General features: G+C 43.8%; 1 protein-coding gene across 1 annotated transcript in view; it reads left to right on the top strand.

The window, feature by feature from the left end:
* Fam189a2 (family with sequence similarity 189 member A2) overlaps nucleotides 1-14,896 on the top strand; it is a 56,541-nt gene that overhangs the window by 29,325 nt on the left and 12,320 nt on the right. The window contains exons 3-6 of the mRNA XM_048332835.1: nucleotides 1,986-2,096; nucleotides 9,042-9,170; nucleotides 11,332-11,439; nucleotides 11,557-11,690. Of these exons, the coding sequence (XP_048188792.1) occupies nucleotides 1,986-2,096; nucleotides 9,042-9,170; nucleotides 11,332-11,439; nucleotides 11,557-11,690 (482 nt within the window). The remainder of the gene's footprint in view (nucleotides 1-1,985; nucleotides 2,097-9,041; nucleotides 9,171-11,331; nucleotides 11,440-11,556; nucleotides 11,691-14,896) is intronic.

Raw genomic sequence — 14,896 nt, 5'->3', positions numbered from 1 at the left:
TACCTAGCTTTCTGTTAGCACAGTTTTGAAAACAGGAATCACCCATGGAACCACCATGCAAGACAGGATGTAGAATATTTTATCACGTTTGAAAATTCCCTGCTTTCTCTTCTGAGTCCACATCCTCCCTCCACATCCCCAAACAAGCAATCACTATTTTGATTTCTGTCTCTGTAGATGATCATGTCTATTCATGAACTTGAGGTAAGGGAAAGTACACAGCGTCTGCCTTATTTTGCTCAGTTTTTGTTTTTGAATTTTGTACTGTTATTTTGCATTCGTAGTTTGCTCTTTTTATTGCCAGACATAATTCATTGTTTAAATATACTACATTATCCAGTCACTTTATTCCATTTAAAAAGGTACATGTTTTCATTTTAGAATAGCATGTAAATATATATGTATATATTTATTTACCAGAATGGTAAAACTACAACATAGAAATCCCATGTGCTTCATCTACTCTGAGTTTCTTGTGTCATTCAGATCTGACAATTGTATGGTAGTGCATCACAATTCAGGAGCCAGTCTTGACACCTTATTGTTAGCTAAAGACCACATGCTTCACATTTGCCTACGTCTTACCTGTCTCTTTTCTGCCCATGGATCCATCCAGGATGCCACATTACATTGAGCTGACATGTCTGCTTATGCTTCTCTTCACTGTGGTGGTGGTTTCTCATTCTTCTTTTTTTTTTTTTTTTTTTTTATTCTTCTTTTTTTTGATGACTTAACAGACTTGAGGAGTGTTCATTGGGTATTTGGGATGATGCATTGCACCAGGCATTGCATCATACTTTCCCCATAGAACATTAGACTGTTATTGTGGGTTCTGGGGAGGGAGACCACAGAGGTAAAGTGCAATTCCTATGCCATGTTAGCACAGGCACGTGCCATTGACATGACTGAGTGCTCATGTTGACCTCTGTCATCTGGTTGATGGAGTGTTTGTCAGGATTCTCCCCTGGAAAGCTACTTTGTCCCTTCTGTGTGGTCTTTTGGAAGGAAGTCACTGTGGGTAGCTCACATTGAAGGAGTAGGGAACTGAGGGTTAAGTAGCTCCATAAAGCACCTGGAATATTCCTGTAGATAGGTTTATATTTAGTCTTTAAGAAACCAACAGTTTCTTAAAATTGATTGTACCATTTTCTTTTTTGTCAGTTGTGGGGCTTGAACTCAGGGCCTGGGCACTGTGCCTGAGTTTTTTTGCTCAGGGCTAGTGCTCTACCACTTTGAGCTACTGTGCCACTTTCAGTTTTCTGGTAGTTAATTGGAGATTTAGAGTTTCACGAAGCTTCCTGCCTTAGCTGGCTGAACTGTGATCTTCTGATCTCAGCCTCCTGAGTATTAAGGATTACAGGCATGAGCCACCAGCACACCAGGGTCAATGATACCATTTTCTACCCACATGAAAATGTCTAATACTCTAAGTATACTTCATTCTCATCAACATTTGGTACTGTCAGCTTTTAAATTTTAACCATTCTAGTTGATTTGAAAGAATAGTTTATGATGGCTTTATTTTGTATTCCTGATGATGAATAGTGTTTCATGTGGTTATTGGGTGTGTCTTTAGTTGATTACTAATATTATTGTCGAGGTGAGGAATTATTTGTATATTTTGAATATAGTTTCTTGGTTCCATATATGCATGAAAATATTTTCTCCTAATCTGTGGCAAGCCAACTGATGTTATGAATCATGTCTTTGGATAAGCTGATTTAAGATTTTAGTAAAAAGATTCAGGGGTCCAATGGTAGGAGAGAATAGATATGTGTTATATGGAATGGTGTTAATTTTTAGTTATTCTAAAACTTCAAAAGTTTTAGACTAAGTGTTGTATTGGTAGGTACAAAGGACCATCACAACATTTCTTTTTTTCAAGGCATTTTGTTGTATTAAAAGGAAATCTCCATAGTTCAAGGCTGTTCTCCTGGGGCCACTTGTGTTGCCTTTTCTAACTGCCCTTCCTCTTGCTGTTTCAGGTAAACCTCTTTGTGCTGCTGTCTGTGGTCTGTGTCCTGCTAAATCTTGCGGGATTCATCCTGGGATGTCAAGGGGCGCAGTTTGTATCCAGCGTGCCCAGATGTGATCTGGTAAGCAGCTCTAAACATCACTAAGCCTGGGGTTAGAGCCTGGCTTGGCTGCCTTACTCCTGACATGCAGCTTGTGGCACCCTCAGCTGTGCTGCAGTGTCTAGAACTGGGTTAAAAGGAAGTAGAAAAGCAAAGCTGAGAGCTGCTTTCTGAGGCTTTCACTTGATTGTCGGGTATTGTGGCACAAACAGAACCCAGAGCCACAGGGGTCAGTTGGCCAGTTACTGAATGAGTAGATGGGTCACGTGTCCATGGCCAGTCTGTCTACCTGAAGACCCCCTCCCCCCCCCAAAAAAAAAGGATGTTAGCAGAATTCAGGCCAATCTCTTTTTTCTAAGGAAAAGCCAGACACTGGAGGTTCATGCCTATAATCCTTGATACTCAATGAAGTAGAGTGGGGGTTCGCTACAATGAAACAGGGTTCCCCCCAAGGGAGGGGATTCCTGGTTCTCCCAAGAGTCCACCACACAGTCTCCAGCCACAAGGTGACAAAAAGACAGTTTTATTGGGGAAGTAAAAAGTGAACAAAAAGTGAACCGACAGGCCTTGGTCGCAGCCCGGACTCGGGAGCCGAAACTGCCAACCACGTGTGGAGCCCAGACTCGGGAGCTGGGCTTGTACACACCTGGGCGGCCCAGACTCGGGAGCTGGGACCGCCCCCGTGTGGCCTTCCAGCCTGGTTATAAGGCAAACATCACAGACAAACTTGTCACACGCAAGTGACCAATGAAGATACAACACTTACAGAGCATGCTAGGCCGCACGCAGGTGGCCAATAGAGTTACAGTCTGTCTCATAATATTCATTTGAACTAACCTATCATTCTAGTTAGAATTGACGCATGGATTTGGCGGGGCACACATGATGCAGGCGGATATGCCTATTCATAGCTGGTTTCCTTGAAGCTCCCAAGCCTCAGGTGGTTAATCTACATAACTTATCATAATAAAGAGGAGGACACAGGTTCCCTTGAAGCTCCCAGGCCTCAGGTAGTCAATCTACATAGTAAAGGGGAGCTTCCCTGAATAGGGTGGGGGAGGGCTTAGTGGAGATGGAGTTGGCTTCTGCTCTAATCTGAGCTGGAGTCAACCTGAAGTCCCTCCACAGCTATTGATGGCACTGGGCAGATCTGGCCTCCCCACTACACTCAAGAGGCTAAGATCTGAGGATTGTGGTTCAAAGCCAGCCCAGACAGGAAAAGTCTATGAGATTCTTATCTTCAATTAACCACCAGAAATCTGGAAGTGGAGCCATGGATCAAAGTGGTAGAGCCCTAGCCTTGAGTGAAAGAACTCAGAGACAGCACCCAGGACCTGAGTTCAAGCCCCAGGACTGGCAAATAAATAAGTAAATAAACAAATAAATAAGCCAAAGGAAGCCAGTTGTGTGTCAGCGTCTGGATTTTGTAGCATGCTGTTGGAGTCTGGGACACAACACTGTAATCAAGACTTTTGGTTGTTAGAATTGTGTATATAATGCTGTAGACCTGTAACTTCTCTGAAATTAAGAAGAAGAAAAAAGGGGCTGGGGATCTGGCCTAGTGGCAAAGAATGCTTACCTCGTATACATGAAGCCCTGGGTTCAATTCCCCAGCACCACATATACAGAAAACGGCCAGAAGCGGCGCTGTGGCTCAGGTGGCGGAGTGCTAGCCTTGAGCGGGAAGAAGCCAGGGACAGTGCTCAGGCCCTGAGTCCAAGGCCCAGGACTGGCCAAAAAAAAAAAAAAAAGAAGGAAAAAAAAGAAGCCTAGTACCATCAAAACCAGAATTAAATTGTTGTAAACATAAATTGACCATCCTGGCCCTTTTATGTGTTCAGTTCAGTACAGTTAGGTTCATTCAGATGGCTGTGAAAGCAGTCTTTAAAACCCTTGATCTCACAAAACAGGAGCAACAGTTAGCAACAGTTCCTTATCTCCCTGTGCCCCACAGGCGCCTGTAACTACCGTTCCACTTTCCACTGATAGGCATTCAAATACTTTTATGTCCCTCCATTAGTGGAATCAGACAGTGTTAACCTTCTATGAATGACTTACTTCACTTCAGTAGAATGTCCTCCAGGTGTGTGCATGGTGTTGACCTGTCAAAATCTCCTTTTAAAAAGCTGAATATACTCCATTGTATGTCAGTATGACACATTTTGTTTATCCATTTGTCTGAGGATGTGCCTTGGGGCTGTTCCCACCTTCTGTCTATTGTGTACAGAGCTGCTTCAAGCAGAGTGGACAAATGTCTCTTCTAGCTCCTGCTGTCAGTTCTTTGGGTTCTAATACCCAGAAGTGGAATCATTAGTCAGAGCTGAACTTTTTCAAAAGAACTTCTCAGTAACAAATATTACCCCTTACTACAAAGCAAAAGGAATGGGTCCAGAAGTTGTTTTAATTCTCATCTATTTGGAACTTAGTTCCATGGTAATCTCACTGCATAGAAACCAGCAGAAAGAGCCCCAACAAGACTGTCTTGTTTTCTAGCAAAGATGTGGTCAAGCCCTTGCAAAACTACCCATGATCTTTCCAAGCAGAAAAACGCTAGGGAGTCACTATAACCTTTTATTCTTTCTTGCAATTCTTCACATTGAAAAAGAATGTGAAATCACATAGTGATTTTTTTGATTTTGTTTTTCTCTTTCTGTATTGGGGCTTGAACTCAGGGCCCAAGTGTTGTCCCTGAGCTTCTTTTGCTCAAGGCTAGAGCTTTACCACTTGAGCCACAGGTCCACTCCTGGCATTTTTAGTTATTTATTGGAGATAAGAGTCTCATGGAGGGCTGGGAATATGGCCTAGTGGCAAGAGTGCTTGGTCATATACGTGAAGCCCTGGATTCGATTCCCCAGCACCACATATACAGAAAACGGCCAGAGGTAGCGCCGTGGCTCAAGTGGCAGAGTGCTAGCCTTGAGCAAAAAGAAGCCAGGGACAGTGCTCAGGCCCTGAGTCCGAGGCCCAGGACTGGCAAAAAAAAAAAAAAAAAAAAAAAAAAAAAAAAGAGTCTCCTGGAATTTCCTTCAAACTACAGTCCTCAGGTCTCATTCCCCTGAGTAGCTAGGATTACAGGTGTGAGCTACCAGCTGGGTGGCTTTTCAGGGCTGTGTGATCACTCCCATTCTGCCTTTGCCCTGCAGCAGCTTATACTCCCTGCCATTTAAAATAGCTAGTGTTAGTTCCTTTATTAAAGGGTTTCAGCTCATATTTCCACCAGCTACCTTTACCAGCAGGAGTTTCTCTCTCTATATATATTTTTGTCAGTCTCATGAGCTAGAGTGACAGCTCATAGTCACTATGTTTAGCTTGAAGTTCCCCTGATTGCTAAAGATGGCACTGGCAATGTAGTGGGGAGGCCAGATCTGCCCAGTGCCATCAATAGCTGTGGAGGGACTTCAGGTTGACTCCAGCTCAGATTAGAGCAGAAGCCAACTCCATCTCCACTAAGCCCTCCCCCACCCTATTCAGGGAAGCTCCCTTTACTATGTAGATTGACTACCTGAGGCCTGGGAGCTTCAAGGGAACCAGTGTCCTCCTCTTTATTATGATAAGTTATGTAGATTAACCACCTGAGGCTTGGGAGCTTCAAGGAAACCAGCTATGAATAGGCATATCCGCCTGCATCATGTGAGCCCCGCCAAATCCATGCGTCAATTCTAACTAGAATGATAGGTTAGTTCAAATGAATATTATGAGACAGACTGTAACTCTATTGGCCACCTGCGTGCGGCCTAGCATGCTCTGTAAGTGTTGTATCTTCATTGGTCACTTGCGTGTGACAAGTTTGTCTGTGATGTTTGCCTTATAACCAGGCTGGAAGGCCACACGGGGGCGGTCCCAGCTCCCGAGTCTGGGCCGCCCAGGTGTGTACAAGCCCAGCTCCCGAGTCTGGGCTCCACACGTGGTTGGCAGTTTCGGCTCCCGAGTCCGGGCTGCGACCAAGGCCGGTCGGTTCACTTTTTGTTCACTTTTTACTTCCCCAATAAAACTGTCTTTTTGTCACCTTGTAGCTGGAGACTGTGTGGTGGACTCTTGGGGGAACCAGGAATCCCTTCCCTTGGGGGGAACCCTGTTTCATTGTAGCGAACCCCCACTCTACTTCAGCAACTTTAGTGTGTTTTTCCAAAGCTCTCTGGAAAATTCTAAAGTGCAGCTGGGATTGAAACCCACAGTGGTGGGGGATGGTGGGAGGAAGATGAGGATGTGTGAGCATCAGATGACAGCATGGACATGGAGAGGTGGAGGGTTATCATTTGGGATTGGAGTTCAGAATCGATTAAAGAAACTAAAGAACAGCAAGATACTACCGCTTGGGAATGTTGGGCGGAGAGGGGATTACAAGTGGAGGTGAAGGAGTTTTGAGCAGGAGCAGGAGGAACAGGAACACAAACACAGCCTATAGTCCTTCTGCAAAGAGCCTCAGGGCTTCCTTGTATTAAGTGGACACAGTACTTGGCATTCCAGATCATTTGTATAATGATTAAACTGTCAAATAATCTTGTCTAAAGGGATTAGCATTCACTCACCTGGGACATTTTGCCATTTTGCCTTCGTTACTGGCTCACCCAAAAGATTCCAAACAGCAGGAGCTTCTGGGTTCTTGAATGTTTGGTGCTGGGCTGGTGACCTCTTTTCACTAAGCACCTGGCAGCAAAAATAGGCTTGTGTGGGAAGATGAAATCTACTATTACCTGAGGGAAGTAGAGGCCTCAGGTGAAGTCTAGAGGTGTACCCCAAGGACCACAAAAACAAACATTGTGGGGCCTTGTTAAAAAGTGAGCTTAGTCCAGTGCTAGTAGCTCATGCTTGTAATCCTAGCTACTCAGGAGGCTGAGATCTGAGGACTGTGGTTCAAAGCCAGCCAAAGCAAGACAATCTGTGAGAATCTTCAATTAACTAGCAGAAAACCAGAAGTGGAACAGTGGCTCAAAGTGGTAGAGTGCTAGCCTTGAGCAAAAAAGAGCTCAGGGAGAGTGCCCAGGTCTTGAGTTCAAGCCTCAGGAACAGCCCTCCCTCCCTGCATGGGGAGGCAGCAACTGGTATGTCAGGGGTCTCCTCCTTGTCAGATAGTGTTGTTAGAAGCAACACAGAGAAGCAGGAAGGCTTTCTTAGGGTCCTGCTGAATTCAGCCCAATGTAAGCACTGTTGTTATATTTGGACTGTGGAAGAGGACCAAAGAGCAGCCAGTGATGCTGAGCCCAGGGAAGGGTGCGCTCTGCCTAGATCTGCCTAGATAGAGCCTATTGGAATAGTCCCAGGATAGGCTGGTGTCAAGATTAACAGCATGAGACCATGGTGGAAAGATTCTGTTACACACAGCCTTATTGTAGGGTTGTGGATCTAATGTGTGGGACAAACCAGGATCAAGAAATGTGGGGGTGAACTGATAAAGATTAAGGAGCCCATCAAGGCAACTCCAGTTGTCATTTGTTGTACCAGAGGCTGGATTTATATGTGTAGCCCTTTTGATGTGACTTCAAGATGAAGAAAGCTATAGAGCTCTAGAAGAGGCAAAACTAATCTAAGCGGGCAAAGGTGAGAGTAGAGGTTGCTCCTGAGAGGGAGTTGCTAGAGGCAAGATGGATGGAGAAGGGGCATTAGGCATAGTTTTCTCTTGAGATGGTAATGTCCCAGATGCTGGAGCCATGTGATTTTCTTTGGCATTGAAGTCATGAAGTAGCACCCACAGCTGACCAAATTCAAGCCCCACAGCTGACCAAAAAAAAAAAAAAATTCATGAGCTAAAGTGATGAATGTCATTTGCAAGAGGAAAATTTAGGCTAAGGATGCCGAGTTTAACAAGTAAAATGATAAGATATCCAATTAAATGTGAATTTCATATAAACTTCTAATGACTTATTTATCTTTTACTATAAACATGTCTTATGCAATGTTTGGGGCTAATGTGTCTGTAACAGTTTTCTATTGTTTATCCGAATTCAAATTTAATTAGACATGGTCTGTTTTGTTATTTTTGTTTGTTTTTTTTTTTGCCAGTCCTGGGGCTTGAACTCAGGGTCTGGGCACTGTCCCTGAGCTTGTTTTTGCTCAAGGCTAACACTCTGCCACTTGAGCCACAGCGCCACTTCCAGCTTTTTCTGTGTATATGGTACTGAGGAATTGAATCCAGGGCTTCGTGCAGGCTGGCACTTTAAAGTACATAAAACAGACCATGTACATGAGGCAAGCACTCTACCACTAGGCCAAACTCATTGGCCATACAGAAAGAGCCATAAGTGGTGCAGTGGTTCAAGTGGTAGAGTGCTAGCCTTGATCCAGGGACAGTGCTCAGGCACTGAGTCTAATCTGGCAAAAAAAGAAGAGGAGGAGGACGATGATGACAACGAGGAGGAGGAGGATGAGGAGGATGAGGAGGCAGCGGCGGCAGCTGGGAATATGGCCTAGTGGTATAGAGTGCTTGCCTCATAGACATGGTCTGTTTTATCTACTATAAGTGCCAGCTTGCCCCTTATCACATGCTGTCCATCTCTCTGGCATGTGATCATGACATGCTGTTTCAATAGTGAATGTTCCCTAAATCTGGGTTCCAAGGGCATATGGCAAGCAATGCTCTCTGATGACCTTAACCAGTCCTGCCTGATATAGGCATCGCATGATGTGGAACCTTGCTGTATCTTATTCTGTAGGATTGTGGCTGTGTGATGCCTCAAGGACTGTTTTTTTTTTCTCCTTAAACATTAAATCATCCGGGCTGGGAATATGGCCTAGTGGTAGAGTGCTTGCCTCATACACATGAAGCCCTGGGTTCGATTCCTCAGCACCACATATATAGAAAAAGCTGGAAGTGGTGCTGTGGCTCAAGTGGCAGAATGCTAGCCTTGAGCAAAAAGAAGCCAGGGACAGTGCTCAGGCCCTGAGTTCAAGCCCCAGGACTGGAAAAAACAACAACAACAACAAGAACAAAACAAAAATAAATCATCTCTCTGCTTCTTTCCTCTTAAGGTGGACTTAGGTGAAGGCAAGATTTGCTTCTGTTGTGAAGAATTTCAACCAGCCAAATGCACAGATAAAGAAAACTCCTTGAAACTCTTTCCCGTTCAACCTTGTAGTGCTGTTCACCTTCTACTTAAGGTATGTCAAATGGCTTCCAACTCTTAGCAGGAAGTACACCAATGACCTCCCCAAAAAGGCAGCTATTGGAAATATTCCTAGTCTGTTACTGCATTTGAATAATTAAGCTTCTGAAAGTAGATGTGAATGATTCCTCATTAGTGACCCAGAGACAGAATGAGAAAGAACCACATATTATTGGGTGTATTTTAAATTATGTCCTTTGTGTTCAAGTATTATAAGCTAGTAAAAAATGGAAAGAAGTCTAAATATATACACATACATGTGTGTATATATATATGAGCGCGCACACATACTTCTTATAGCTTTTGTGTGTGTGTGTACCAATCCTGGGGCTTGAACTTAGGACCTGGGTACTGTCCCTAAGCTTTTTTGCTCACTAGCACTCTACCACTTAAGCCACAGCTTCACTTCCAGCTTTTTCATAGTTTATTGGAAACAAGAGTCTCATAGAGCTGGGAATATGGCCTAGTGGCAAGAGTGCTTGCCTCGTATACATGAAGCCCTGGGTTCGATTCCCCAGCACCACCTATACAGAAAATGGCCAGAAGTGGCCCTGTGGCTCAAGTGGCAGAGTGCTAGCCTTGAGCAAAAAGAAGCCAGGGACAGTGCTCAGGCCCCGAGTCCAAGGCCCAGGACTGGAAAGAAAAAAAAAAAAAAAGAGTCTCATAGACTTTCCTGCCTGGGCTGACTTTGAACCGTGATCCGCAGCTCTCAGCTTCCTGAGTAGCTACAGTTACTGGCATGAGACACTGGCTGGCTTGCTATGGCTTTTGACAAAGCCTTTCAAAGGCATGCTCACTTGCCATTGTTCTGATGATCATTTGTAGTGTGAGCCAGTCGTATGTATGGCTGTGTTGAATGCTGCAGTTCTGTGACACTCAGACTAATGAGAGAGAGGGGGCAGAAAATACAGAAGTAGTTCCAGCATTTTGTGTTTTGTTTAATAGACAACAAGTATAATAAATGAGACAAAATGACAAACAATGATTTCAGTTGAAGGGAAATGCAAACATGAGCCCTATTTATTTGGAAATTAGATAACAATTGTATCTGGATGAAAGGGACATTAAGTCCCTTTAAATCTGTTAGCAGACTGTGACATAGTAGCTTTTGTATAGTACACTGCTAACGGTTTTCTTTTTTAATTTTTGGTGATAGCGGATATTTGAACTCAGGACCTGGCGCTTTGCTAGGCATTTATCACTTGAGCCATGCCCTTAGGCCCTGTATTTAGTAGCTTTCTTTAGATCTTGGTTTTGGGGTTTATTTATTTACTGTGGGGGAGGAGGAATCCAAAGAGACAGAACTGTTGAAATCTGCCAGCTCTGAGTGAGGTCCTGCATAGAAATGGCCTGCTTTCTTTGGCTTCTGCAAACTTGCTGGGCCAGGATGTAGTTTGGGGAAAACCCTGCTAAGGAGCTTGCATTGGAACTATGGCAGCTTTTGGGATTGCCTTGGCTGCTATTTTGAGATTTGTGTTTGAGGAGAGATGTCCTGTTTATATCCAGCTGCTCTGGTCCCCTGCTGCGTCCTCCTTGTCCCTGGGGAGACGCGGACAGTTGCTCCAGAAATAGAATCATAAATTAGGCTGCCTGGAGGCTGGGAACTCTTGCCCCTAGGGATCCAAACTTCAGAGGAGACTGTCCCTGTTCTCCTGCAAAGAATATTTGGAGATAGTAGTCTGATGGGGTGGTGTGTGTGTGTGTGTGTGTGTGTGTGTGTGTGTGTGTGTGTGTGTGAAATGCCATAATTTCTCTCATTTTCCCTGGGGAATTAGCTTAAGGATACCCCAAACCTGTCATGCCCAAGTCCCTTATTAAAAAATGGCCCAGAATTGAGAATGTTGAAGGGGGTGACACTGACCAAGATGGATTGTATTCATAGACTACTTTGTTCAATGGCACCTCCTTTGTACAACTACTTAAAGGTAATTAAAAAATGTTTTTTTTAAAATCAGGAAATTCATGTTGCTGCACAAAGGGCATAACAGCCCATGTGGATTCCAGTGATTTCCATACACCAAACGCAATCTAGATCCGCTTGCATGGTCTTCTTGCAAGGCTCATCTCGTTGAAAGAGTGTTGTCATGATTTCAAACCCATTTAATATTGCATGAAAGTAATCATCAGCATCCGTCATGGCGGCTTGTGTGTTTCAGAAAGTCCTCTTTGCCCTGTGTGCCTTGAATGCACTCACGACCACTGTGTGCCTGGTGGCTGCAGCCCTTCGCTATCTCCAGATATTTGCCACCAGGAGATCCTGCATCGTAAGTCTGCGGGAGGTGGTGGCCTGTGCTGTCTTGGCTCTGGTGGGTCATCCATTGCCTTTGTCTCCACGCTTTGTGGAGAAGGCCATTGACTAACTTGCAGTGATGTCTAAGCAGGATGAATCCCAGATTTCTGCAGAAGAAGTGGAAGATCATGGCCGGATCCCTGACCCTGATGACTTCATACCGCCTGTCCCTCCCCCTTCTTACTTTGCTACATTTTACTCCTGTACGCCCCGGATGAACCGCAGGTAGCTTTCCATCTCAGACACTGAATTTGGTTGGGTCTTCACAGCCTGAGTTTTCACTTGTCTTTGGAATATAAACAGATTGGATCCCCTCATCTCCAACCTGGCTTAGGGCTTTCAATTTGCTCTATTTCTTTATCTCCTTGTTTCTCAGTCTCAGTTTCTCTCTTTCTTGTCTGATAAGCCAGAGGAATCCTAAAAGGAGTCAAATCCTGACCTAAAGATATTCCTTTTCAATTTCAATTAGCTCTTGCCGGGAAAGCAGACACCCAGGGAGATAAGGGCTGGCTGTAATTTGACATGATTGAGAGTTGTCGTTGCCTTGGAAACAGTCCCGTTTAGGTCAAATTGATGTTTCATTCTAACACCACCAGCAGGTTCCAGCCATCATGAAGTTCTTCCAGCCATTAAGAAATATTAATTATTAATTACAGCTCCCTGGTTTAGAAGAACTAGTCACCACATTGATTTTTCAAATTCTTCCTCAAAATGAGACTGTTTCTCAAATCTTAGGCATTATTCTTTGTAGAAGGAAAGGCCACATGCTTCGTCTCTTTGTTAGTGACTTCTAGAATTGAGTCTCTTTCAGAATGGCTTGACTAATTTAACACAGGATCTCTCCTAGGCTGCTTGTTCTCTGCTGCTGGGTTACTGAAATTCAAAACAAAGTGGAAATACTTTCTCCTCTCCAACTGAGGGACTCAGTAGAGGTTATTAAAAATGAGTGTGAGGCGGATATAATAGATCTCTAAAGAGGAATTAGAGGTCCACCGAACCTAAGGCAGAACAGTCAGGATGGCTCCCTGGAAAAGTAGTCTGAAGCTGACATTAGAAGATACATATTCATACACAGTGAGCCCAAAGGAGGATACTCTTAAGAGAGGAGCACAGAGGCACAATGCCTTTGTATCGCTGATCATGTAAAATAATATTTATTGAAGTGAAGGAAATGGAAACAAGAGGGCTTTTGTTTTCTTTTTCTTTTCTTCTTTGTCTTTGCTCATTTTTCCGTCTTGGAGGTGGGACTAAGAAGGGGCACAAAAATGGAGGGACATAAGATGGATGCAGCAATGGTACTCAGTAGAAACTATGTTGAAAATGAATTGTACAACTTATGAGTGGGGACAAGAGAGAAAATCCAGGAGAGAACAAAGGAAGGGGTGACATTGTCCAAAAAGAAATGTACTCATTGCTTGATTTAATGAGACAGTAACCTTTCTGTACATCACTTATATAATAACAATTTTAAAAAAAATTAAAAAAGATAATCGGTTGAGGCAAGACCCTGAATTTAATCCTTAGCTCTGAAAAAAAAAGAAAAGAAAAAGAAAAAAAGACAAACTGAAAGATCAGAAAAAAGATTTTTTTCAAAGGCAAAAGATAAACAAGCGTGTATTTAAACACCCTCTCCTTCCCCATATCTATGATTCCATAAAAAATGAGAGGCTTTAGCTTGACATTCTGAGGCCAGGCATTTGTATTTTGGAATAGCTCTAGTATGTGTGGCGTTATCAAACAAATTCGGTGCCAGGTGTGGGGTTGTGGGAAAATATGTTCTAATGTTCAGCTGTGTGTGACTGAATGAGGTCAATCCCAGGTACTGTGAATGTGCTTTGAGTTTGTAACTGGACCCTCTCCCTGCCCTGCCCTGCCCTCGCAGCCTGCTCAGGCAGAGGCAGATGGGATCACAAAGGCCGAGTGGGGCATCCCAGGCAGGCTTTAGGACAGATCAGCCCCTCTTTGGTCAGGCACAGCCTACTGACATTGCAAACATTAGAGGCTAGAATGATTCCCTAGCCTGTTGGGAAATGAGCCAAGAATTACAGATGCTAAGGAGTTAGTGCAACAAGATACATATTCTTTGTGTACCCTGGTGCACATGCCCTAAAGCTGAAATGCCATCTTTCCATTGACTGTGGAGGGTACATTGGAGAACATTAAAATGACTTTATTTCATGGCTGGAAGAGAGTTGCCCTCTTCACTAAGAATTCTGACTCTCCAAGGTTGTGGGTGAGCCCTGGGTTGAACTGAGAGGCAGCAGCAGACAGATTCAATTTCCTGCAGGGGCATAAATTAAGGAGAGTGACTCATGTGGATGTAGGAGTCTGCTGTCCAGCCAGGCGTGCTGTATTCTCTGCTTCCTTCTCTGCTCCAGAAGGACATAGACTGTCAGTGTGGGGATTTCTACCCTTTGAGGACCTGTGTACATCTTCAGATGTGTCCCTTTGAGTCCTGAGGTAGTTGCTCATCAAAACTGGGTTGTGAGAAGGTCAACAAGCTTTCCAATGGCTTTGCCATTCTGAATATTCCAGAGGAGATGGGAAGAGGAAGCTGAAGCAGAATACCCTTTTGAAAGAGTATTTTTATTTTATTAAACAAAGAAGTTTGTTGTGTTTTTGTGTGTGTTTGCCAGGCCTGGGGCTTGAACTCAGGGCCTGGGTGCTGTCTCTGAGCTTCTCTATGCTCAAGGATAGAACTCTACCACTTGAGCCACAGTGCCACTTCTGGATTTTTTGAGTAGTTTATTGGAGATAAGACTCTCTTGGGGACTTTTCTACCCAGGCTGGTTTTGAACTGTGATCTTCAGACCTCAGCCTCCTGAGTAGCTAGCATTATAGGCATGAGCCAGGGTGCCCAGGTAAAAGATTTTGAAAAGACATTGTCCATTCTAAAATTTATATGTGCCCAAATTTTAGGTTAAATCACTAATGGGCAAATACCTCCACCCTGCAGTTCTACTAGTCTCTGAGTCCAGTCCATTTTTTCACTTTAAAGTGGCTGAATTTCTTCATGTTTAGATTCATAATCTGTTCATGATATTTTTGAACTTGATTGCATTTGCTGAAGTCATGAATCAATCAACTTAATGGACCTGACTGTTTAGTCCTCCTTGGGAATTCTCTTTCTGTTAGCTGACAGGCAAGAATATGCCTGAATATTTTTGTACAGGAGTTTTCACACTGTAGACATTGACTGTTTCCTGTAAGGTATTGCACCCTCTCAAAAGAGGTCTGTTTATTTAACTTCTATAAATATAACCACTTTGTGCTCCCATAGCTTTTTGAGAAAGGCATTCTCAAGTTACTGTCACAAATAGAAGTTTGATTGCAGTCGGGGCTTCTGTCCAAAGATGGGTTATCTACTTTGTGAACTGATTTGTAAGTACAGGGGGAGGGGCACGCCCCAACCCCAGGCTGTTCCTCATTCA

The sequence above is a fragment of the Perognathus longimembris genome, chromosome 1 (genome assembly GCF_023159225.1).
Source record: "Perognathus longimembris pacificus isolate PPM17 chromosome 1, ASM2315922v1, whole genome shotgun sequence".
NCBI classification, from domain to species: Eukaryota; Metazoa; Chordata; class Mammalia; order Rodentia; family Heteromyidae; genus Perognathus; species Perognathus longimembris.
This window is presented reverse-complemented; position numbering and strand designations above follow the sequence as displayed.